Below are 26,792 nucleotides of genomic sequence, written 5' to 3'. Positions count from 1 at the left end.
GTGGCCTCTGACAGGCCTATGGAAAGAGTCAGAAACGTCATTGTGTCGAGGCTTATCTCCTTACTGCTTGCCCCTATCACTCACTTCACTAGTTAGGTGGGCATACGGGCGTGTTGCGGTGGGGTGCGGGGGGAGGGGGTGTCGGTATATGTCAGTACGTGTGTGTGGACATGTCTGCACATGTCTGTGTCGTGTGGGTGTATTTCCACACGTGTCTTGTGTTGGCCTGTGTGTGTGTTTGTCCTCCTGCCCACCTGCGTGTGTGTCTACAGGTGTCTGGAGCTGGAGATGTCATTTGGGATTATGCCGGAATGTCATGTGATTCTACAAGCATGTACACATGAGTAAGGTTTTGACAAGTACGCCTTATAGGCACATACCCCTCATGGTATATGCGCAGCTCACTGCTGGGAGAAAGAACAGTATTCTTTCCATCGAAATGCTTCAGAGCACTGTTCTATCAGACTTTGTCTGCATATGAGTGTGTGTGTGTGTGTGCACAGTATGACTACATCTCCGTGCGTCTGTGTGTGGGTGTGTGAGTGTCAGAGATGCGGTGATGCCGCATGGAGTGGGCACCTTCGCACAGTGGTGCTTAGAGGATACAGGCTGTGCACCAATAGGTGGCACTCTACCCTTTTTGACAAGAGCGGGTGACCCAGAATGCTCGGAAGCGCATGGGCGGACGTCCCGCGGTCTGGAGTACCCCCCCCCTCCATCTCTCTCTCTCTTTGTCTCTCTCGCTCTCTTTCTCCTCCTGCCTGTCGGCCGTCTCAGAGATAGAAGGACGGACGGGTTAGAGGGAAAGAGGAAGACTTCTTAGGAGTGGCCGATTTTGTCGGCAGACCTTCGCGGTCAGCTGCTGCCTTGCTCCCACCTTGTATCTCCGCCTTCGTAGGACGCTGATTGGGCGTGTTTGTGTTGCCTCTCGTCCAATAAGCGCAGGAGAGAAAACCCCAGGTCTGTATTAGAAACCCTTTCACAGAAGAGATGGGAAAATGATGTGTGGTGAGTCGCGCCACCCGCTCTCGCTCACCAGAGGCGATCTACGCGGGACCGTTGCCTGTCTTGTCTTCGCGAAAGGCTTTGCTGTCTGATGTGGGGATATCATCACGGGTGAAACACCGGTCTGTTTGGTCCTCCTGTCTTCATCATGGTAAACCAGCCTCTTGGGTCGTGGAACGTTTATTCTAGAGACTTTACTAACAAGGGCCGGGTTTCCCAGATTTGTTAAGAAGCTCTTAACGCTAAGAGCTTCTTAGGAGCGTTCTAAGAACGCTCTAGAACGCTCTTAGAACGCAATCAGAATCTGGGAAACCCGGCCAAGAGCTTTGGGAACACAGTACTGTGTTGGCCAGCTACAGTACCTGCAAACTAAAATCATATTGTCCTGATTTAGAAAAGATGCATTGTGTTGTGAATAAAGAACGGAGCAAACATACATAATTTGGCTTTATTGAAGATAATAATTTACATAGAATCCTGGCAGAATTGAGAAGATATAAGGAGCGGTTAGTACACGGATAGAACATTCTGGGAACCTAAATCCTGTGCACTGTTGCAATAACAACAGGCCTTCTGAGGGGAATAAAAATGTATGGGTTTCAGTGTGTAATTTATACGGAATATAATGAGTTTGCATGGAGGCTCTACTAATTCAGCATTATTTACATAAGCTGCAGTCCATTTTCCCAATTGGTAAATCTAAGTATAAGCCATATATATATGGTATAGCCATAAAACAAGCAAGGTCTTCAAGACTCTCAAACTACATTACGTAAGTGTGAAATATTCACAAGTACACCCGTCATTGGCTCATGTTGACATTTTCTCAGCAGGTAAATAACGACGGCATAATAGTAGCTGAACCTACGGAAACCCATTGACGATAAAGTGAAAAATAAGAGGTGACAGGCGTGATTGTGGCCTGTGTCACACAACCCTCACAGCCCAACCCTTAACAAATGCACTAAGGGTTAAAGATCATGCTCATTCTGGTACCTCGATTGATGAGGCGAAGACATGCTGGTGGGTCGGGGCTGGAGGAAATAATTGAGGTCGATGACACAGGCATTATTCACACATTCCACACATACACACACTTTTCTTTTGAAATGCACAAAATATCCACTAGTGTAAGTACGTAACACTCCATGGTAATATGCTATATACACATCATGTACTGTATAGCACCCTGTATTTGACCATTGGTTTATTCCTCCTGTGCTGTCGAGAGCCATAGGGGGATGGGATGGGATGATCCATCCAGGAGCCTCCAGGGGTTTTCTGTAATTGGAGCTCCAAGGTCCTCAGCCTCCACGTCGGACACAGACAGTAGGGAAAGGGAGACCAGATGTGATATCCAGTGATACCTCACCAGATGTGTGGACAAAAGAGTTCCCTGAAATACCCCCATGAAGTCAACACAACTAGTTCTTCAAGGATAACTGGACAACTCCAACAAATGAGCTATTAGGGTACACACACCCGTGGGGTCACCATTACACCACCTGACCTCTCTACAGCTTCTTCTCCAATCTCAGAGGAGATCAAAAAGAAGAAACTTGGAACAACAGGGGGAACTTTAAGGAACTGAGTACAAAATAACGTATATGTCCCTGCTTCTGTTTGGCCAGCGAGGAGGGGAATACTCTGGTGGGAGACAGTCATGTTTGCCCAATAAAGACCGTCCCATATGAAGAAGGATATATTTAGACGAACCTGGGTGGATTTAATGGTTTACCTTCCCTGTTTAATTGGAAATGGCGCATAATCATATGTAAATCCAGACAGCAGCTAATTAATGAACGTGTTTGGCATGATGCATAATTGCTTGCGAGGGATTCGGTTTAAAATGAAAACGGGAAAGCTGTCGTTTTAATGAATAATTGCCAACCACTTTAGAATCCTTTCCTTGTCCTATAATGACAGATGCAATTACATCAAAGTGCAAAAATAGAAAACATTAAAACAAACAATGCAGGCATTAAAGAACAAATCAATCTAAAGAGAGGTGTGCAGCCTGTTGCCAGGAAACGATATCATACTAATACCCCTAATACAGCAAAGTTAGCTACATATATTGTGAATCCACAGCCCAGGTTTTAAAAGATTGTTGAGGATGCTAGCAAACACACACCCAGTTCATGTTGTTTACCTGTCTGTAGACTGCTGAACGACACATTTCTTGGTACTTTCCATTTTATAATTCCCCTAGGGGTAATGAAATCTGGGGATGTGAAAAAGCGAACCCGTTTTAAATGCCGAAGGATTGGGTGATTGTGTCGACGTGGATAAGTACAGTATGTGCTTGAAAGAGAGAAACATTTGAGGCATTCCGAGAGAAAGGTGCTTGTGTGTGTGCGTGCGTGGATGCATACTCAACCAATCTAGGTGAGGATCCTATCCCATAACAAACCATGGAAAGAACTGACTTCAGAAATACATTTCACTGCGAGTGAAATGAAGCCGCTGAACCCCCCCAATAAAAACGGAGAGGGTGGAACCACCAGGGGACTGAGGCAGAAGAGGGCCAGCCAGGCCCCTTGGTACCGCTCTCCCCCCAGGTGTGTTCCAGGGCCCTGGGAGTATGCCTCTCGTGGTGCCAGGACCCCCCAGGCCCGCAGCAAGCACTCAGCTCCTCCCCGGGACGCACCAGCACTTCCAGGCGGCGACAGGGAAACGGACGCAGGGTTTCGGAAGAGAAGTGCCAATGTGTGTTGCGTCTCTTCGGGGAGGGAGGGAGGGAAGGGAGAGAGCAGTGACGGAGGAGAAAGAGAGGGGAGGGGGAGCCCCACGGGCTATCAGTCGAGCTGGGCTCCCAGGTTGGTAGTTGGAAGAGGCTAGTATATGCCCTCAAAGCCTTGCGCGTCACAAGGAGAACGAGAGAAGAAGAAGATAAAACGGCATTAAAAAAAAAGGTCCTTGGCGAGAGTCTCTGTCATCCGTCCAAGCGATGAGTGTTCTCTCTGGTTCTGACTGGGTCATTGCTTTTGTGTGTGTGTGTGTGTGTGTGTCAGAGAGAGAGAGAGTGTGAATATGTGTGCAACAGCAGGGGGTGCTCCAGTAGGTTTACACACTGTAAGAAAAGAACAAGACAACAAATGATTAAAAGAGTGAGAAGGGAGCCATCAGAGGCGATAAATGGAGTCAGGTCTATTTTACTCCGATATATCGCCGTGTGACTGTGTTAAGTGTTATGAGTGATGTTCAGAGGAGGGGGCGAGAACACAAGTACATATTAATACACACTCACTCACCCCCACACACACACACACACAGGGCCCGGCACGGAACGAGTGTGTCGGAGTCGTCGTGAAGCCTCACACCGAGGGCGTTCTAATGTGATCCCCCCCCCCCCCCCGCCCCCCCCCCCCGCCCCCTCCAAGGTTGGCGGTTGGCATGCGGGCCTGCTCATTTGAATCAAGCCCTCGCTCATGGACCGCTGACAAAGACCTTGCGAAAATCATCCGCCTCTCCTCTGCCTTCCCTCGTTTGCCTGGGAAGCTCTGCCAGGTATTTCACACCTACGTCGGTACGGTATGTGTCAAAAACCAGTGGCTCGTTCTGAACAAGGAGCCTTTTTTCAACCCTGTTATTGCATGGTGTGTCATCAGGAATGCCTGTTACCCATGGTGATGGTGATGTGGACTCAGTGATGCATGTGAGAGAGCACACTGAGCCAGGAAGGTGTATATTGATCGGTGAGATGCACAAGTCTGTGGGGAATTATATATATATATATTTATGTGGTCTTCTAAACAACGGCCTTATAAACAAAAGTGCTGACTGCTCATGGTTTGGTGGATGTCGCATCAGGATAGATGTCCTTCCTTGTGACCACGCGAGAGGGGGGGAAGGCGACGGGGGACATCACGTGGCCTATCTTATCCTGCGTGGATCTATAAGCCAACACATTTGTCTGCCTGACAGAACAGACTGGGATACATGTTTATAGAAACACTTCACATTGACTGTACACACACACACACACACACACACACACAAATCCAAACATGGTACACAGGCGGATTGGCTGTTCTCTCTTTTGAGGCCATCTCGAGAAGATAAATAAGAACGAGAAGGACTGACAGGGATTCGCTTTCGCTAGCCTGCATTTTCCATTCGCGAGCCGGTTATTTAAATTGTCATCACACCCAAGTGAAGGGAAAGGGCCGCGCTTTAAATAGGAACCGAGCAGGAAAGGGATATTTCGTGTGTTTGATTCATGAGCGACACCATCATAAAAGAAATGTTTTCAAGTCGAGGCACTCCAGTGCGTTGTAAAGAAAGGGAGCTTATCACCTTCTGCTAGCCTGCAGACGCACACTGCTGGGGCCCTTGGAGGCCTTTTCAGCAAATGTGTCTCCTTAATGTCCTTCCTCAATGGCCCTATTCATTAAAAAGTGACCACAAGCCTGCTACACTGCTACACTAAGACAGCCTGGTGGCACCAACAGCGGGGGAGAGGAATCCTATTTAGATCACTTTGTCCTGTGGCTGCAAGCGTCTCTTAAGAGTCTTTTCTTCCTTCGGGCTCTGCCTCCCAGGAGTGATTCTGTCATAAAAGAGAAACTGTACACAGGCTGAAGGCCCTGTTACTGTAAATGGATACCAGCATTTAATGTATTGAAACAAAAATGCAGCGGATTACTTTAACATTTCGCTCTAACAACATTTATTCAGAGCTAGGGTGTGAATGGGGGGCCCGAGATGAGAGTATATTTCGGGGGAAAGAAGCGAGGTCGGGTTTGGGGGTGGTGGATTATGAGAAGAAATGCGAGGTAATAACTAATAAGCAGCCGCCCGTTGGGGAATGAACAACGAACACATCTCGAGCTGAGAGGCTCGACTTCCAATAGCTCCACACAGGTTCTCATTCTCTTTTTGATCCCGTCTTTTTTGGGTATCTCTTGTCGGCCCTCGAGGCGTGGCTGTGCCGTGGCATGACGCTCCGTCGCATGCCGCTCCGTCGTATGCCGCGCCGTCGCATGCCGCGCCGTCGCATGCCGCGCCGTCGCATGCCGCGCCGTGTCCGTAACTGCTTGGTCCGTTTCAGTCTGTATCAATTAACTGCGATGCTTCAAGAAAACGTCACAGAAGTCCTGTCAGTGCCTGACAGCTGCCATCACCGCAGTGTAAAGTCACTTGTCTTGTCCAGCCCCAAGCCAAGAGGATAAAAACAGCAGGCCAAAATCCTGAAAAAGTTCAGGAAAAGCCTTTGTTTTGTTTTTTTCAGCTGCCAGGGTGACAGGTGAGCCTTTGCACACTGTCAACACAGCAACTGTGTTCTGTAGCATGCTGTTTGAGGTGGAAAAAAAGTAAATATTTACTTAAAAATCCTCTGAAAAACCCACTACACTTAACCAAATTCCTTAGAAAGGATTTCAAGACGTTTTGCATCTTGTTGAAGCACTGGACAGCCTGTCTTGCAACTGACAGCCGTGCATGTGTGGAGCCGTTACTGCAGGTGAAAAGAGATGGGATGGAACCGGTTTGACAGCTTGAAGCTTTCATGTGAGAGCACCGACGCTCTGACATACATCTCCGGCGTTTGACAACACACCTCAGAAATCATACGAGGGCTGAGTTCTGAGAACTTTACCATCAGGCAGTAAAAGCTTGTCCTGGTTGATGCTAAAATTGCTTGTGAGAGAATATATGCCTGAGAGATTTGTGTGTGTGTGTGTAGGAGTGTTTGTTCGCATTTGTGCGTGCGTGCGTGTATGTGTGTGCGAGTTTATAAAAAGAACTATAAATGATTACCACTGCCTCCCATTGGCAGCCTCCAGTGGCAGTCTCTGAAGCATGGCCTTGAATGAGAATGAGACTGTTGCCAATGACACCTTGAGGGGCTGAATTACAATGGGGAAAAAAAAAAAACACAAACCCTGGTGCACACACTCTCCTGCAGCCATTTCAATATCGGTGGCGCAACCGGAACCGCTGCAGTTATTAATTAGCGCAGGAACTACATGGAGGCCTTTTTTTGTGTGCGACTGCTGCATAATTCACGATCTTCCAGGCGTCAAGCTTCGCGAGGGGAAAGAAAGAGACTGTCACTTCCTCATCGGCCAAACACGCGATGCCATGGGGGGGTTTCTTTTCGTTTTCTGAAGCAGCACAGAGAGTCTGCGTGTGCGCGCGTGTGTCCGCGGGGGGAGGGAGGGTGGATGGAGGGGCGCGTGTGCGTCTGTGTGTGTGCGCGCGTGCGGGGACTTGAAGCACTAGGCTGACGGTGGTGTGCAAGGATGAGCTACGTGTCAAGTCGGGGGGGCGCCGTCGCCACCGCCGCACGCGCTCACGCGTCGCTCTCTTTCGCTGTGCTGTGGTTGTCTCTCTCTATCTCCATCACATGTGCCTGTCTGTCTCCTTACTCGCACGTCGACGTGACAAAGATTTCAACTCTGTCGTTCAGATTGTTAAACCGCATCAGTTTGCCAATTACTGAGACAGTACTGTCTACTTTCCCCGGTTTCGATTTTCGTTTGAATGTTGAATGCCTTGTTACAGTGCAAAGTTTACAAATATAGTGTTCACCACCATCTGCATCATGATCGTCACTATCACCATCGCCATCCCTTTCACCATCGCCATCCCTTTCACCATCGCCATCCCTTTCACCATCGCCATCCCTTTCACCATCGCCATCCCTTTCACCATCGCCATCCCTTTCACCGCCACCGTCACTATTATCCTCACCACTATCAACAGCACGACCACCATCCAAATCCCCACCGGCCGCCATCACGACCACCGCCGCCGGCTCTTTACCTTCACCGCCTCCACCCTTTCCTGCATTCACCTGGAGAGCTCCATGGTGTCCTTGGTGAGATAGACGATCCAGTAGACCAGGTTGAAGGCTCCGAACGACAGGGGGAAGAGGATGCGGGAGTACTTGTCGATGATGCTGGTGCCCGTCAGGACATTGTTGTCCGGCACCGCCGAGCCTTGCTGCAGGAAGGCCTGGGCATTCACCGGAGGGTTGGGGAACGTCTTGGCCGGCCGCTCGAACAGAGGGGCCGAGTTCATCCTCTTCTTCAGCACGCTGCTCGGGTCCAGCTGGGCGACCGCACGCGTGCGGGGGAGCAGGAGGGAGGGGGGATGAGAGAGAGAGAGAGATGGGGTTGATGGAGAGAGGTTGTTAGTACAAGGACTGACTGAACACGGAGATCGAGTCGAATCGATTCCTTTCGTCGACGATATATATATCGCCGTATCCGCATTTACAATTATGTATACATCTGTTGGTGTGTGTGTGTGTGTGTGTGAGCGCGGGCCTGTGTGTGTTTACAGGGAGTCCGCGCGCGCAGGCTGAACTGGCTCTCTTCCCAGCACCAGGTTGGAGCGGCAAATGTCAGCTGCCGAACTGCGCCACGGTTCCTCCGGAGGTGAGAAATCACACAGCGAGCGTGTGGCTCACACAACACTGTAATTCAGCAGCTATTTTTGAGAAATGACAACAGGCTTGGCTTCTTCCTGGCCAACTCCCAAAAGAATCAGCCAAGCCTGTTTTGTGCTGCTCTACATTTCAGCATACTGTCTCTCCAAACAAACAAGAGCACTAGCAGGCTGGATACTGTACTATCGGATTTTGTTTTGGCTTGGGAAGAGAGATACTGGATTTACAGTAAGGCCACACATTTTGAGAATACGCAGGTTGTGCAATCAGTTTGAGCTTGTGTTTGGCTTGGTCGCGACGGCAGGTGGAATCCAATTTGAACAGGTGAACAACGGTGAACCTGGCCTTCTGGTATACAGCTCAATAAACAAACAGGTGTAAACTCGTGTTTTCAGCAGCATCTCAATATCATTCTACCAAAGGCCAAACAGACTCTCACCTAAGAAAATCCTTATAACAATAACGTGTTCATTTAGCAGACAATTTCATCCAAAGACACAGATAGAGTGGGATTTGAACCTGCGACCTCTTCATCTACAGTCATATATTCCATCACTGAGAAATACCTTAGACAATGACCTGGGGGATCCATATATTTGGCAGTGCTTGAACTGGGGACTGGTGAGGGGATCTGTGCTGTTGACAGCAGATGGTATGCTGAGATTCACCTCTCTGGGTAGAGCACAGCCTATCCTCCCACAACATGTTGAGGGTTTGGTACTACCCTCCTCCGAGTTGCAGTCTCTCTGTCAGAGCCTTCAAAGCCATCCCCTCTGTGTCCTTTCTTTCTTTCCCTCCCTCCCTCCCTCCCTCCCCGGCTCCAAGCCTCCTCGTGAGCCTGCAATGATCTGCCCGGATATTCCCTTAATCTATTCCGCTTACATAATCCGCAGCAGCGTCGTTCACGGACCCACTGGCTGTCTCCCCACGTCAAAGTGCTCTTCTTCTCACACACTGAGAAGCGTGGGGGGTGGGAGGGGGGGAGGGGGGGCGACACGGGAGGCCGGTGAAAGAGAAGCAGAACACTGTGGGTCTCTGTGTCAGCTTGTGGCCTGCGTGTCTGGACTTGTGTGTGTGTGTGCGTGTTTGTGTATGTGTATGTGTATGTGTGTGCGCGCGCGCAGGTATGCCCGCGTATGTGCTCATGTGCCCACGCGTGTGCGTGTGCCTATGTATCCTGTCTTGTGTGTACGCGTGCGGGAGTATATGTGCGCGAGTGTGGTTTAAGGTTACCGAGGTAACGTCCCCGTCGCTCCCCCCGGCGGCAGCTTCCTGGGCGGCGGCTTTCATGGCCGCCGCCTTGCGCAGCTCCCGGTTGGCCTGCAGCGTGGAGAAGTAGTTGACGGCCGCAAACTCGATGAGGGCGGAGAACACGAAGGCGAAGCAGACGGCGATGAACCAGTCCATGGCCGTGGCGTAGGAGACTTTGGGTAGAGAGTGGCGAGCGCTGATGCTCAGAGTGGTCATGGTCAGCACCGTGGTTATGCCTGTGTGTTGACATCATGCAAATATACAGGTTATATAGGTTGTAAATGGGTTAGTGAGTGAAAACCATGAGTTAAGGCACTGTTTTAATATTTTAAGTATTCTGTGGTAATGATTCTTCCTCGATTTCTTTGTTTCTATTGTGCTATCAAATAATTTTTTCATTGTTGCTCGGACTATTCCTAGTGTGGGTCTCACTATCCCCCCCACCAAAAGTTCCCTAAACTGTCTTCCTAAAAGACAACGACCGCTAACCCTTTCATTTGGTGGGTGGGGTATTTTACATGGTTCACTGGGAATAACAAATGGTAGGTTTGTTGCTCAGTCACTGGCAGTTTAATGTGATACTGGCTTGCATGTCATTGGATAGCTTTAGGGTAAATGGTTAAGGCTGTGTTCAGGCATGTCAGTTGGCCTCGAATGGTTTCTGTTGAACCCAATAGGTCGAATCAGATCATGCATTTCCAAGTATTTCTGCCATTACCCTTTCACAAGTAAGCACAATATCTTTGATTGGGTGGAGACACATTTTCAACTTTGAAAATCTTCATTTAGAAAGCACCGGCTCATATTCATTTAATTCAAAACATATTGTGTCCGTAATTCATGTCTGGTTCATTCATGGGCATTGTCAATTTGTCTCGTGCAACAAAATTGACGAGATGCTGAACAGGTACATTCAATAGAATATGATTTTAAATGCTTTATCTATTATCTAAGTGGCTTTGGATAAAAGCGTCTGCTAAATGCATACATGTAAATGTATCTATGCTAAATATTTTATTTAGATGCTTATTGATGCCCACATCATTTGCCAAAGGGGCAGAACAATTAGCATTCTTGATGATTTATGTAATCTGCAGCTTAACATTATAATTTGGGAAGTGTCAACAATGGGGGCATTAGGGCATGCGAGAGAGTCTCCTAGCCTATAAAGAGTTGGCTGATGAGCAAGTAATAAATGTCTAGCTTGCCAACGATGATAAACTGAGAGAAAATCTCACATGCATCCCTAAACAGAAGAATACACCGAAAGTCGAACAGATATCTATGGTTAATCGCCTCACATCGAAACTTCCTACACACGACAGAAGCTGGCGAAGAGAGGAGAAAGGAGGTGGATGGAGGATGTCATACCAGTCCCGACATTACCCAGGTGAACCCCATCGCTGATGGACATCCATGGGCCAACATGCATGGGGGAGACGGCGGCGATGATGAATGGGATGTGGGCTGGGATGAGCAGTCGGGTTTACTCTTGGGGCGTGAGGATGGATGAGCGGAGCACTGTGAATAATCAGGGACAGGAGAGCATGATGATGATGAAGGGGAGGGGAGTGAAAGAGGAAGCCGCACACACACTCCAGGACGGGCGGAGGCTTCACACGCGACGGGCGTTTACAGGGAACAGATGTCGGAGCCATTGTGAGGCCCAATCCCACATAACACCTGACTCCCATGTGGGAGTCAGGTGACTGAGCGGTGAGGGAATCGGGCTAGTAATCCAAAGGTTGCCAGATCGATTCCCGGTCATGCCAACTGACGTTGTGTCCTTGGGCAAGGCACTTCACCCTACTTGCCTCGGGGGAATGTCCCTGTACTTACTGTAAGTCGCTCTGGATAAGAGCGTCTGCTAAATGACTAAAATGTAAATAACGAGTTAGTTCATTTCAGAACACATTTTCCACCCGCGGCTGTAGGAAAGCATGGAATCTTTGCCTACATCCCGTCTCGTTTTCCTAAGCAAATATCATAGGGGAGACCGGGTATTGAACACTTTGTCACTTTCAGCGAACCCATGTCACAACCACTCCTGGTCTCCCCTAATCAAGCAGCATCAATGAAACCCCATCACAAACACATGCAAAAACTGTGTGCTCCACTTGCAATACTCTCTTTGTAAAAGAGAGTGCTACAGTCAGCGTTTCTGAAAAGACAGAATGAAGCAGTGACCATCCTGCACCGAGCCACTTACAAAAGCTATTAATTCACACATTCGACTTGCCGTGTAATGGGCCATTAACAACAGTGGAGATCGGGTCCAGTGAGATTGCTCTCGCCCAGCTAAAATAGAAGAAATGGACCAATAGGCCACTGTGGTCTGTGCTCTTATCTTTCGTGTGAGGGAGGGAGGAACTTGTAGTGTCTAAGTGGATGAAATAATGTTTTTCAGCATCTCAACTCTGATTCCACCAACTCCCCATTACAGTAACGAGACTCTCCCCACTGGCTGTCAACGCTGCCTGTCTTACTCAGCCACTTGATTGCAGTGTGTGGGGGGGGGGGGGGGGGGGGGGATGGACGTGAAAGTGTGTCAGGAAAATGGAGGAGGTCAAAGAAAGCGAGGGTGGGAGGCGAAGGGAGGCGGAAGTGGAGGAGAAAGCTGGAGAAATGGAGGAACGAAGAGCCCGAGGCATTTGTGTGCTTTTAAAAAAGGCAAAAAAAAAAAAAAGACGAAGAAAAACGAGGCACAAATTAGGCCCCACTCAATTAAGCGTGTGAGCACTGCGCTCAGGGGACTTTCAGCTCTTAGTGGAGCGGGCAGAGTTGCCGTGGCGCCACGACAATGGCTAATGTGCTTTGATCAGCCTCTGTCTCACTCCACTTCTGCCCTATCTTCCCTCTTTCGTCCTCCACTCTGTCTGTCCTCCCTCAGTCTTTCATCAGTTTATCCGTCGGGGCATTTACCTCTCGGTTTTTATCTTGTAGCTCACTGTGTCTCCTATCACTGTTTCTGGTGTTCAACCAGTGCCAACATCAAATACATTAGACTTACGGAAGCAATTTAGGGTGCAATTTAGGGTGCAATTTAGGGTGCGCATTGGGAGCGTAAACAAACTGTGTAAAGAATGAAGATAAAACCTCACCATCCTTGTATATTTTGGTTGAAATCCAATAAGCTTTATGCAACCGCTGCTGAAGAACAAACCAGCAGTTAAGACAGCACCGCACCAAACACCGACACATCGACTCTCTCCCTCTCTCTCTCTTTTCTGTTATCCCCTTCACCATGCAGAATGAAAACAGCAGGATGTGGGAGGTTAATGAGGATTCGCAGATGTGCGTTCCGCGTGGGGCCTGCAAAGTTGCAACACACACGGTAATGATTGGTAGCTATTCTTCCCTAAGAGTGGAGGGGTCTTGTCAGAACTTGGATAGCCTACCAAAGAGAAGATAGATGGGGACTGAAAAGAGGAAAGGGGTGTGGAGGAGAGGGAAGGAGGGGAGAAAGAGGATGGGAGGAGAGGAAAGGAGAAGAGAAGAGAGAGAAAGGAGATGGAATGAGAGGAGAGCCATAATCTACAAAGGGCAGCAGCTCCAGCTTGGCAAAAATGTTACTGAGACTAAATTGGAAATGGGAAAATCAAAAAGGAAGGCAATGGGAACTTAAGAGCTCTAACCTCCCCAGGCGAGAGAGAGCGATGTGTGGTAACTGTAGCGTGATGTAACACGAACTAGCGGAACCTGCGATTGCTCGGCAACTGTCCAAGTAAACAGACTCCCCCTCTGCCTTCCTGGTATGACCAATTTCAGAACAGGAGTTATTTACAATTAACTGTACTTGGCCAAGGTGGAGGATATGGAGATAATGAGTTCGGTAAAAGCTGTTGTGGCTGTGACTTTGTTCTGCGCTAACAACGCTCCACCGAGTCGGACACTCCACACATTGCTGAAAACCTTCCGGCGTGTTCTGCCAAGGAACACCACTTAACAACGAGGGGAAACTTTCCCCGCCTTGTCACACAAAGGCACAATATGGAAAGACATGCTGTGGGTGACGAATCGGTACATCCAGCTTGGTGGGAAAAAACGGAACGAGAATAATCCCAGCCCAATGTTCTTTCGCTTATGTCAGGACCCCTTGGTTTGACACTGAGATGTGAACATGGATGGGGGACGTGAAAGAGGGTGTGAGGTTTGAGGATACCAGAAGAGGCCTACCGAATACAGTTCGAGCAGGAACCGATTCCTTATTGATCCAAAAAGAGACCTGGGCAAGGATGACAGTCATGATACAGGGGATGTACGTCTGGATCAGGAAAAAGCCCATCTTCCTTTGCAGGTGGAAGTGAACCGTCATTATAACGTATTCACCTGTCGGGAAACAAAAATTGAACTTTGTTTTCCGTGGTCGAGTCGACAAATCAGTATTTTCACAGAATTTCACATACAACATGATTTCTGTGAACAGATATCAAAGAAACAGCAAGCTGTTCCAGGACATATGGCATGTACTGGGCGAGCATGACACACATGCAATGCTGCAAATTGAACACATCAAATAATTACGAATCAATTTGCACCATTCAGTTCATGTAGGAAGATAGACAGAGAGAGAGAGAGAGAGAGAGAGAGAGAGAGAGAGAGAGAGAGAGAGAGAGAGAGAGAGAGAGAGAGAGAGAGAGACAGGGACAGGGACAGACAGACAGAAAGAGAGTTTTCAATTGAAACAATTCCAATAAAGACGTGGACCCACATCCAGTCCATGTGCACGCAGGCATCTTTCATACGATGATTGAGTTGGACAGTTCCTAAAGCTGTGTGGTTTTTCCTGCTTAGCTGTGTGCCGAGTCTGACTCGAATGCGATAACAGCCACGAGACGACCCATCTCTCTTACCTGTGTTGGATTTTAACCTCTCGCTGGACACAGTCTGACCTATCAGGTCGTACTGCAGTAAACTCGACGACTCCTGGGGGACCTCCACAGAAAACAGCGGGCCCTTCTTCCACGTGTAGACAATCTCGCTCATAGGGTAAGCATCTGGACAGCGGGGGCCGAGATAGACATGGTCAGTCTGTAATCGCTATCATGTAACCATCTGTCTGACCGGGGCTTATCGAAAACAAATACTTACAACTCCCAAACTTCAGCGGGCAGGCGTGGCCATCCATGGGGAAATTCATCAGCCGCATTGGACACTCTGCGTTGATGGTCAGTCTGGGATTAAATCATGAATTTGACCAAATATTACAACAGACACAAAGCCAATTTAGGGAGAGATGCGTTGATGTAAATGCAGCCCCCCCCTCCCCCCCCCCCTCCCCCCCCCCCTCCCCCCCCCCCTCCCCCCCCCCCCTCCCCCCACCGTGTCATGCTAATACACCAGTGTTGCATTCACTCTTGTTGTGAAGCACTCAAGTAGGCCATCACGCCATTCCTTTAAGAACATATGCTTTCATGTCTGTGTTTATAATAGCTCCCTGTACAGCCCAAGGCTGTAGCGCTCAGGTCCTGGGCAGCTCCGAACATGTTCAGTGTAGCTCAGTAATACCTCATGGTGTAGAGGATGGTTCCATTCTGCATGATGCGAAACAGCTTGTTGGGAGTGGTCATGTTGTGAGAGATGGAACGCTTGCCATTCCGGAAGAAAGTGTCCGGCGTCCAGATCTTGCTGACCATGAGGTTGTTCAGCCGCAGGATCTCAATGGGGCCTTCGAATTTCAGCCGCTCGTCGATCCACGTTTGACGGAAAAATACATCCATCGTGTACTCCTGTGGGATGCCAGTTTTGGGGAAATGAAATCTGAGGGCATGCGTGGTCACATTTTCAGAATGATGATTCACAGTTGAGCTAAACACGCTTCATGGTCATTGTCCAGAGCGAATTCATTTGGTGCAATCATTGGTTGAAATAGTTGATGTGTTTGTGTATGTCATGGAAAACACTGTGCCTGTCTTAGTTTCGAACATTTTGTAACTGTGTAGCGGTTGTATGACTCAATCTGGAATGCTTTTAGATCAAATGAATGGCTTTGCTTCCCTGAAAATCCTCATCTGTCCCTGCCTATAGAATAGCAACTACGTGGCTTTACGTGGAGGCTGTATGGTGTGTAGGGAAATAGAACACTCAGCCGCTTCCCAACCCTCTCCGATAGGGATTGTCAACCAGATTAAAATCCCTAAGCTGGAATAATGACATCCTGCCCAAATGCCATAGTAATGAAGGATGGTCGAAAGAATATGACTTGCGACCGTGGACATATGCAGTCGTGAATCCCACCCACTGTGGACACACACCCATGCGAGAATACTGTACTTTCACATATCTACTGTGAACACTACTAAAAGAAATATTTATATAAACAATATATATGCCATATATATATATGGCTCTAGAGTTCTGTGTTATGCAAGTGCATTACATACCATCTCAACATCTGACACAGGACCAAAGCTGGTGACAAAGATGTCTGTTTTGACCTCTGTGACTGGACCTAGAAATAAAAGTGTTGTTTTTGATACAAACAACAAACAGCAAACTTCCTCAAAAAGGTAGCAAGACATGTACACAGGATATACGTATTTATATTATAATGTACACTGTTAATATTTGCTTTCCATCTGATTAGCAATACCCATAGAGCTGGAGTTGAAAATTGCTCTACAGAACAATTCCAATCATTTTGCCTCAAACAGGTTGGATCATTGTTCGAAAGACTGAGTGGTCAGTGATTCATCTAATTGCCGAGACACATGCACGCACTCGAGGGCAAATATTTCATGGTGAAATCAATTATATATTACAAAGACTTTCCAAGATGGGACACAGGCAAGTACCTAGAAAATTCGTGCCTCGAAACTGTTAGAACTAAAACTTTATTAAACTGACATTTTTTATTTCACATCTTAAAACAACCTGTTCGAAATAAATATGTGTAACTGTACCTCCAAATCCAGGTCGTAGCCTGTTGTCATAGCCATCTAGTAATCTATCCAATATGCGCGTTATGTTATCCAAATAAATATTCGCCTGTGGCGCTTGAGTTCCCCAAACATTGCTCACACTGTAAATGAAGAACATACAGAATGCCACCAGTGCGTCACTTGATAAAACTTGTTAAAATCGCAGTTTCACAAATCACATCAATCACCAACGTACAATAACGTGCGTAAAAGTCGAAGAAAAAGAGTTGTATGTACTTACCAGGACAGAAATAAGCAAGTGAGAACGAGCGCCATGCCTCACCAAAACTCCACAGCCAAAAATCTCTGGTCAACTGTCATAATTTGCATATTCCATGATTGAGAAGCATATTCAGAACCGATCACAACAAGGCTTAGTGTGAAGCGCGAGGCATTTGCGCCAGTCCACTGTGACTTCACCAGTGCGGTTGCGCCTCATCTGACTCGCTCAGTTGAAAAACTAAAGAGTTTTACTGTAAGAGACTGTAGAGCAGGGACGGAGGGCATTGACAATAATCAAATAAGGCATTATGGGAGATTAGATGGGAGAAAGAAAGCCAGTGATAGTTTTGACAGGGAATTAACAAAGACTCGTTTGGAGATTCGAAAAAAAATATCCTGCAACAGATTACACCAGAGGGTTTCAATGTATTTGTGAAAACTCTAAAGATTTAAATTATTATCCAAGTAAAAGACAGAGTTTGTCCATATTGCATGCTGACCTAGGTCACGACTAACTCTTCTTATTCCATTAGCGCTGACACACTTTTTACACCCAGCCAAACACACTGCAGCATGTGTCAACAAATAGAAATGATACTGTAGTAGTAGATAAAAGTGAACGGGTGTGAATCAGATTGCGGAGGTGGTGGTGGAGAGTGGGAGGGACATAGCGCACACTACTCTTCTACGGTGGCTATATAACCTGAAACCTTTTTTTCTTACAAAACCCATCATCTGTTTTACTTCAATGCTAATTTGGTTGTGCTGTGCTCTAGAAGACTGCTGTCTTCAATCGGATAGCAGTTTACAATCTACATTAAAAGTAAATATGGGAAATTTAATTGCAGATAAAGTACTTTTTGTAGTCAAATGTTGAGAACAGTCAGATTTAAACTCTCCCTTTATGTCTGGTCACATTATCTAGTGAATCTATGATACATTGGACCAAGATTAATGTAAAGTATATTCCTATGACAACTCAAAACAGTTGTAAATTAGTTATGTAACATAATATTACAATCCTGGAAGTATTGTACTGTAAATGTATCTTACATAATAATAATATATTCTTTTTTTTTCAGACAATAAAGAACAGACAATAAAGATAAATTATCTCAATACACAAAGAACATCTTGAACACAAGGACCAAATACACATCCAATAGAATCAGTGTCCTTTACTTGATACCGTACCGGTGTTCTACATAGGGATTACCAAACCGATTATGCTGCTTTAGTCTACTAGTACTATGTCTAGACATAGTTTTAGAACTAGTAGCATACTTAGTAATGGTAGCTATGTCAGAAGCAACAGCTGAATCAACATCATAGTAAACATAACAGTATTACAGCGTGATGTCATTTACTCAGCTTTACGGCTGTCCGTCCATGAGCCAGGAGTCCTCTTAGAAAAAGGGCTTATTGCCGATTCTAGTGGCGGGAAGCTGTTTGGCATCCACATACAGTAATGCCACCATCGCCCTGACACAGACCCGGCCATTACTCTCTAATCCACGTCCATGGCAGCAAACTTTAAGCACCGTACAGTGGGCACAGGCATTATTCATCTCTCCTTTTATGAGGCATATCATCCATTAGGAGGCCTGGGGGGGGCGGGTCCATTCACATACAGTCAATAGTGGGGCTTCTAGCACACATCATTAAGGAGAAAGGGGGGGGGGCTGTGTGGTCCCGTGTCTGAGTCGGGGGGTTGAGGCGTGATGGCCTGGCCTGGCTGAGCGACAGACAAATGGGTCTGATGAGTGTCCCAGAGTGCACTGAGGCAGAGACGGTTGCGAGGGACGCTGAGCTCCGCTGGTCTTCCAGAGCGTTGGCAATGGTCGTCAGGAAGCGCCAAACGGAACAAAGAGCCTCTGGAAGGCATTTTAGTGGCTCTGTTAAATAGTGTCCTTATTGCCAATTGCTTTGAGAGAACATAGTTTAATGTCTGACCTTCATGCAAGTTCATTATATTCAGTCTAAAGTGTTGCAATTAACACTGGCTCTCTGAGCAAATCACACAGATTAGGGACCGAACACAGATACAAATGTAACAGTATAAATGACTGTTATACAGTGCTCTTCCAAGTGTATGAGACTGGCCACTTACCTTCTACACCACTAATGTTTAGGCTGCCCAGGTCCACATCTGGGTTCTATGTACTTCTGCAATCTCTAAGGAAAGTCCTGGCCATGCTGCATTTCATCACCAAACACCAAGTATTTTGTGTTGGGTGTCTCTATTTGGTAATTATGCAGTGTTGCTATAAATATAACCCACCTCCTACAGAGGATGGTGTAGAAACAAATTGTATTATTCAGTATCTATGGTAACAGATCTGCTTTTCAAGAAGATCGTGATGTTTCAATAGAGAAAGATTTTGTTTGTGACACTAATTAGTGGTAGAAATGCACCCAAAACTTCTTGTGCTGGAAACTTTTTAGGTGTTGACAGGAATGTGTGGTCAGTTGGGATGTCAGAACAATATTTATTTTTTGTCTCTCTGTTTCTCTCTCTCTTCTCTTTCTCTCGGTTTTCTCTCTCTCTTCTCCTCCTCCTCCCTCACATAGACACATTATAATGAGTTGTCATCAACCTCTATGCCTCTGGGTTTGAATCCTACGACAGATTAAAAGACTGACGTCTGACGACACTCCTGTGCACACTTCAGAACCATGGACAGCGTTTTCACTTTAGCACCATGGACAGCGTCCAATGGTCGCCCAGGCAACACAGAACTGAGAACAATTCTGTTTAAGTGCGTCTGCTTTAAATCAAAACTTCAAAAACGGTTAAAGCCGAACTTACACTTGACCACCCATTACATAATCACATAAATTGTACGTTGCTCTTAACACAATATGTAGACACACTGCAGAGCCATAAATATGATTCTCCTCCTACAGCAGGTGTAGGAATAGCTATATGATACAGTCTCTATGGTAACCGCTCCTAGTTACCAAAAAAAAAAACTTGGTGTCAAGTCAAAGTCAGCAAGGCTGCCTGCAGCGGTAGTTCTGGGCTCCTCTGTGTTCATCTTAGCAGGCGGAGGGCAGAGCCATGAGATCAGCCACAATGAACCCCTAGAACAGCGCCCAGAGAGCTAACCCTCACGTGATGCTGGGTTACGCAAAACAAATAACTCATAGATCTCAGTCAAATGCGGGTACGTAGGGAACACTGGCAAAAACAATAAACTAAATACAGAACAAACAGTAAAGTACCATCTGTCATAACATGCTAACCTTGAAGGGAAGCCAAGTAACCAAAAGGCAGTTTTTTGGCAGGATAACTCAGGTGATTCCTCCCAACTGTGGCTAAAGCTGACACTCACCCTGAGTCCTCTGACAGGGTTGGCATCCATGTCCATCGTCTGCTGGTGCTGAAGGGCGCTGTCACCTTGAACTGACGCAGGTGGCGCCCCCTGTTGAGTGAGAGGGCCAGCAAGCCAAAGGAGTCAGTGGTCTCTGTTGTCTGCACATCTGAGGTGTTCTGAGGAGACAGCGTTGGTTCCTAAAAAACACCAACCACAGATACGGTACAAACAAGCCTTGTAGCAGATGGTTGAGGTGTAACATACAGGTGAATTATTATTGAAACGTAGACATGGTTTTTTTCCACGATATTTGACCAGAGTCTGTGTCCAGTATAGCAGACAGAACTAGAAAACGTTCTGAACAGAGACAATACAAGTGATATTCATATATACAAGATATGGCTTGAAAATCGTCTTTCTATGTGTCTGAATGTGCTCAGGACCTGCACAGCTAAGTGTCTGCTCTCATTGGCCAACCTCTCTGGTTTCTTCTCGCCACATATCATGCCGTTGATACTTTTGCTACCTTTGAATGTTTGATGTTTCTGGAATACAAGTTTAGTTGTTTGTTTTCATATCCTTAGCTAACTATAACCATTATTTATAACCACATTTGCCTGTGTTTTGCCGCATTGAGACTTACCAAACATTTTCCCAACGTGGTAAGTCCCAACATGGATAGAAAAATTACTTTTCAAATGGTATTCTGTTACTGGCAAATAGAACATTGTCGAGTGCCAAAGTCATGGCAGATGATGAGCTGTGATGTGTTATCGGTGTACACAGATTCTCTCCACACACAGCCCAGACAGACCCCTTCATCAGGGCCCTGGACTCCAGCAAACAAGCCCTGGTTTACGGAGATGACCACACACAAACACCGCTGCATTAGACAGCAGTCAGTATATACAGAGAGCACCTCTTTAACATCATGTCAGGACAAAGTGGGCAAATGTGTTTGATTGTGAAGAGTGAGCAATATGTCGCTCGTCATTATCCCAGAGCTCTTTACCCTCCTATGTTGAAATAGAGAAAGGCTGACCTTGAGGAGGAAAGAGCCACTCTGCAGAATAAACCAAATCAACAGTTTACATTTACATTTAGTCATTTAGCAGACGCTCTTATCCAGAGCGACTTCCAGTAAGTACAGGGACATTCTCCCCAAGGCAAGTAGGGTGAAGTGCCTTGCCCAAGGACACAACGTAATTTGGCACGGCCGGGAATCAAACTGGCAACCTTCAGATTACTAGCCCGCTTCCCTAACCGCTCAGCCACCTGACTCCCTACAGTGGAACATTGGAGGTCAGTTCTTAGGAGTGCTACATCAAATAAGCCTTGCTTAAACGGCTACTGTAGACACAGGGTCCACGGGGCAAAAGCAATCAACATCTAAGTTAATTAATGGGTGAAAGAGGGAATTTATTTATTTATGCATGAATAAATAGCTAGGTAGATGGGTGAAGGGATAGAAGGATGGACGAATGGACAGATGGATGGATAGAAAGATGGCAAGATGGATGGATGAATGGTAAAGCTGAGTTATCAACAAATTGAATATTTGAAAGCTCCATCAAAAGCTATGCAGATTAAATGTGAACTGTTAAAGTCTCTTTTGGGGAATTTTGTGAGACAAATCCTAACCCTTCAACTGGCAGATCAAACCACATGCCACCAAATAAAATGTAAGCATGAGTAGCCTAAACAGTATGAAGTAGACATGTTACCACAGAGGCATTAAGTATTTGGGATTCCCCCAAAACAAACTTGTTTCACTTGAGAACGAGCTCTACTCTAGGCTTGTGTGTCAATGAATAAGAAAAACATTCACTTATCAGTTATTTTTACTGTCCACCAGAGACCTCCCTTGTGCTCCGCCCTTTTCCAAGTATAATGTTCAACGACCCACTCTATGGGTGTTCACTTTAAGCTCACGACCTGTTCGGAAGTGGGCAGAACATCAAATGCGTTGGCTTTGAGATGCGTAGGATGTACTGTACAGCACATCTCTGTGGGTTCTGTATGTCCTATGTGAACATAGTTCGCTCATGCGCTCATCATGAATGTACTTTTACTCATTAGTCGTGCGCGTTTGCCCACAAAGTCATCAAAGGCGGAAAAGCGTGGGATGGTTGATGTGCAATTGATAAACAAATTGGGAGACAGAGATGGGGATTAATTAAATAGCAGGTGTATTAGAATGCATTCGTTTACTGGTCTGTGGTTGGTTGCAGTTTCTCAAGATGCACCACCGTCTTGAGAAAACGAGTAAAAAACTCGCTTTCTTCGCTCGTTGCTCCTCGAAACACCCTCACAGGAACCCACGCGCATCCTTCCAGGCTCTCTCTCTCCCTCTCTCCCTCCCCCTCTCTATCTATCTATCTCTCTCTCTCTCTCTCTCTCTCTCTCACACACACACACACACACACACACACACACACACACACACACACACATTACGGCCAAGGAAAGAAGTATTCATGAAAATGTTAGGCTATATTTGACGAAGCTTATAACACGTTTCTGCTTCTTGCTCATGCCAGAAGATATTTATAAAAATCGCCAAATCACGTTTTACTCCAAACATTTACTCAAATTAAATAATTAATAAGAAATGTTGTGGTTTGAACGTTAAGGTTCACACTTTTTCAATGCCATGAATGGAACGAGACCTTTGTTTGCCTCTCACCAACTTGTTTGCTCCGCTTTCCCCTTTAAATTTCCTCTGTGGCTGGGAAATTGCTCTACCACCACCAGCATCAGCAGCCGCGGCTCCTTGATGTTGTGGTAGAGTATGCGCATGCGCCCCACATTGGAATTACTGCACTGGCCAGAATAAGTTGGTTCTCGTCTGCCTTCACTGAAATTCAAAATCATATCAAAACTATGGCGGTGTTGAGAATAAGAAAAATGAGATGCTTTGGTGTCTGGACATTTCCCCTAATAGTGGCCGTGGTCTGTACGCAAAGGTAAGTGGCCGGCGTGGACGCTCATCACTTTACCTGACTGTGTTGCACATTGTAGAAAACACTTAAAATACTACTGAGATCAGACACCTTTACATCTAAGATGTTTTCTGCTTCTTTCTTTAGTGTCAATGACCCTAGCAATATGTCATTGGTAAAGGAAACAGTTGATAGACTGCTGAAAGGATATGACATTCGCTTGAGGCCAGATTTCGGAGGTAATTGAAATAATTTTCTAACACGAACTGTAATGGACTGCTTTGTCATCAGCCGTATAACACAAACAGTTGTTGCTTTAATTGGTCTGATCGCAGGAATCCCTGGGTCTCAAGGTTTTTGAAAGTAAAAGGCACAAACCATCGGCTCTCCCAGGTAGCCTAGCCTCATAGATTAATCGGGCCACTTCGTTCCACATGTGTTAAACAACACGGATTATGACCACTTTCCAACAAACCAAGGGCAGGTTTTTTGTACTCATATACAGCCATAATACAATGCAACTGTATTATAGCCTACTACAAATACAAGCTTAAGGCAATGTGAGGAATTTCTGTCCACCTGCGCCGATTTTGTTGGATAAATGTGTAAAAGCTACATGGTGCTTTGTCTTGAATGGTTAACAATAGCCTACAAACTGTTTAAATGTAGTCTGTTAGCACGCTGTACAATTTTCTCGGGAGATCTTCAGTTAAATGAACACCATTGTGCGTCGCGATTAACATTTTGGGGAATTCCGCGCGCACCTAAATCCAAAGCAACACTTCAGCGTGTTATCTGGCTGATTATTAGTTTCTAAATGTTTACTACTGTGCCATGATGCAGACAATAAAGCTATTTTAAGTCGTAGATATTCGACTCCTTTCATACATTTTAGCACACAACAGAAACACACATTTGACCCGCTTTTTATTTTAGTCCGTTCTGATGTTTTTTCGCAGGTCCGCCAGTGGGAGTGGGGATGAACATAGACATAGCAAGCATAGACATGGTATCAGAAGTCAATATGGTAAGTATTCAATTATCACCCCCTTCCTAATCATTCGTGAGCATTGTGATCTGTGGTCCTAAACAGTAGCCTTGTTTATCCCTCCTGGGGAACCCCCTGGTTACCACAAATATACCACGCTCAGTACATTCGCTGGACTGTCCCTTTCATTAATCACAGCGGTGCCATTTAACCGATTCTTAATGTTTGGAGAGGGAGGTCAGTTAAGTCAGAAAATAGAATACGACTTACCAAACCAATGACAACTGAGAGTGTAAATCATATTTCTTGTTATCTCTCATGTTTTTCATATCTAAACGTCGTTGATATATGAACAATGAATTCTCATTCAATTCTCAAAGGTTTTTGGAATTCATTTCCAGACGGCCCAGCAGCATTCCGGCAGCGTTACAGCATGACGCAGATCATGAGATCACAACTCAAGAGATACACATGAGAGTCGGTAACCTGTTTGCTAATGAGACTCGGACATGCATGAATTGTCCTAAACAGTTTTAGAAACACTAGTTGGGTGGAAATACTAATTCTGGAGGAACTTCTTGAGTGCTACAAAGTTTTACTTCATGCAAGAGCATCCCCTAGTGATGTGCTTTGTGAACTGCATGCCAGTGAAGGACACAATCTCTATGTGAAAGATAAGGTCACCCTCCCCATCAACCCTTGTGATGGAATTTGGGACAACATCATTATGTTTTCAGTAGTGCATTGCTTATAAACTGTTGGCTGCAGGTGTGTTCATTGTGAGATATTCTTCTGCTCCAATGGGTTTGCAGTCAGGCTTGTTGCTTTGAAGGGATTGTGCTTAGTAGTTACTAATTGTATGTTGTCAGTGAGCAATTATGGTGGTATTTCTAACACCAGCACCCAAAATCTCTGGATTTGTCGTGGTGGTGTTTCAAATTACCATGCAGGGCACATAGTTATTGGATCAGAAATAGATCAGTTGCTGCTCATATAAACACCCCCCTCGCCTTCCATGCATTACAGTTTTTCTGACACACACACACACACACACACACAAATCACTGGTCTAGTGCCCCCTCCACACTACAACTGGCCTGGCTCTGAGACTTGAATGCGCTCATCCGTATTAAAGACTTTTCTCCGAGTAACCAAGGCAAGGGACTAAAGCAACGCACCAGGCACTCAGACTCCCATCACTCCCCCACCCCCTGCTCCTCCCAGCCCCTGGCCCCCTCCCACCTGGGGTTCAGGACTGCCATCTGATGGGTGTTGCTTCAAAATCCTGTTTGTCTGATTGACCAAAAGTTATCCTTGGTAGATTTAGCATCTTATGTTCAGCCTCCTAATTAAAGGGACCGATACGTGCTTTTAGTTGGCTGAACGGCACTCCTTTAGAAGCACCTGGGATGTTGTTTTAGATAATGATGGATTTTACCTTCAACGCTCTGTACACATTTGCTCAGGGATCTTTACTAAGTGGTTATTCACACAGCTGAAGCGGGGGTAAACACAGAGAATGTGTGTTTGACCGGGCCTTCAGATCTCCACTGGATCATTACCTTCACATTGCACCATAGGGGTGGTGTGGTGCCTACTACATCTCCCATCAGGCCCTCTCCAGCTGTGATAAGAGAAATCAAAACATCGAGGCATGTTTTCTTTGATCAAACTCTTAGAGCGTCTCGGTAACCCTGGCCCTGAAGCCCATCTCCCACACCAACGAGATGTTTGACCTGCTCACCTCGCTTGACCAGCAAGGGGCCGGTCCTGTAGAGGGCAGCGCCACTTTGATCTCCCGTCTCCTCGATCTGCCAGGCCCTCTTCAGATCACAGACGGGAGCATCGCTTTCTTCTCCACATGTCCAATCATATGAGCCTAGCAGGGGCTGGGGCTCCGGCTAAAACAGATTGAAGTTACAGCTGTGTTTCCCCTGTGGGGTTACTGCCGAACTGGAGCCCGAGTAAAGGTCTTATTAACTGGTTGTCCTCTCCATGGACCTCGGTGTTTAGACCTTACTAGCCTGGATCATGTAAACACATGGTCGAGGATTCTCAACGGCTCCAGAGGGCGTTGGTTCCGGAAATCCGTCCGTGCTTGTTGAGGTCGTTATACCTACTTCGCCGACGCCCATCTGTGCTGCGTTGTCTTCCCACACAGCACAGGCATACGGAAGTGGACCTGAGTAGACTGGCGCAGGTGTTGTGCTTGAATCCACACTCCACGGACTGTTTGCTGAGCCTCAAGGCCCGCTACCTGGCCTGGGGAGGAGAGCAAAAGGTCAGATGTAAGGCTGGGCCACGGCAGGCTTTCAGGGTCAGTCCGGGCTTGCCTCAGTGCGTGTGTGTGTGTGGGTGTGTGTGTGCACGTGCCTGTGTGTGTGTGTGTGCGCTTGAGGAACTGTGCTGACATTAACAGGCTGCCATTTGGAGAGGCGGCGTCTGTAACGTCGGAGGGAAGGTCACGCACCTCATGCTACCGGAGCTTCACATGACTCATCCGCAGACACACAGAGGAAGGGGACACGGGCAGCATACAAATGAAACAGGGTACCCAGTACCGTGGAGGACGAGTGGCGAGGCGAACCCGTAGCTCGTGAATGGGAGAAAGGGAATCGTCGTTGGACGCCTCTTTGCCTTTCTTCATTGCTTTGCTGCGTGTTTCTCTGCTTTTGTCTGTCGCTTTCTTTCTTTCGTTCTCTGTCTTCCTTGCCATTGTCATCCCATGCCTATTGACATCCGGTCCCTTTC

General features: G+C 46.6%; 2 protein-coding genes across 3 annotated transcripts in view; one reads left to right on the top strand and one right to left on the bottom strand.

Moving 5' to 3' along the window:
* Positions 1-1,439: 1,439 nt before the first annotated feature.
* On the bottom strand, positions 1,440-17,172 carry gabra6b (gamma-aminobutyric acid type A receptor subunit alpha6b). 2 transcript variants are annotated; one of them, XM_062485899.1, is made up of 10 exons: positions 16,814-17,172; positions 16,555-16,673; positions 16,036-16,103; positions 15,161-15,381; positions 14,744-14,826; positions 14,506-14,649; positions 13,829-13,981; positions 9,635-9,888; positions 7,774-8,061; positions 1,440-4,078 (listed from the first exon to the last, which is right to left on the bottom strand). In XM_062485899.1, the coding sequence occupies exons 1-9, from the start codon at positions 16,846-16,848 to the stop codon at positions 7,801-7,803; spliced, it is 1,338 nt and encodes a 445-aa protein (XP_062341883.1). In that variant the 5' UTR covers positions 16,849-17,172; the 3' UTR covers positions 1,440-4,078; positions 7,774-7,800. The 2 variants fall into 2 exon arrangements, with proteins under 2 accessions (XP_062341883.1, XP_062341882.1); XM_062485898.1 differs by having other exon boundaries at positions 7,805-8,061.
* A 5,763-nt stretch (positions 17,173-22,935) lies between these two features.
* LOC134039947 (gamma-aminobutyric acid receptor subunit beta-2) overlaps positions 22,936-26,792 on the top strand; it is a 38,205-nt gene continuing 34,348 nt past the window's right edge. The window contains exons 1-3 of the mRNA XM_062486157.1: positions 22,936-23,077; positions 23,201-23,292; positions 24,013-24,080. Of these exons, the coding sequence (XP_062342141.1) occupies positions 22,995-23,077; positions 23,201-23,292; positions 24,013-24,080 (243 nt within the window). The 5' untranslated portion in view covers positions 22,936-22,994. The remainder of the gene's footprint in view (positions 23,078-23,200; positions 23,293-24,012; positions 24,081-26,792) is intronic.

The sequence above is a fragment of the Osmerus eperlanus genome, chromosome 19, assembly GCF_963692335.1.
Source record: "Osmerus eperlanus chromosome 19, fOsmEpe2.1, whole genome shotgun sequence".
In the NCBI taxonomy this organism is placed as follows: domain Eukaryota; kingdom Metazoa; phylum Chordata; class Actinopteri; order Osmeriformes; family Osmeridae; genus Osmerus; species Osmerus eperlanus.
Note: the sequence above shows the minus strand (reverse complement) of the source record. Positions and strands in the feature narration are given on the sequence as shown.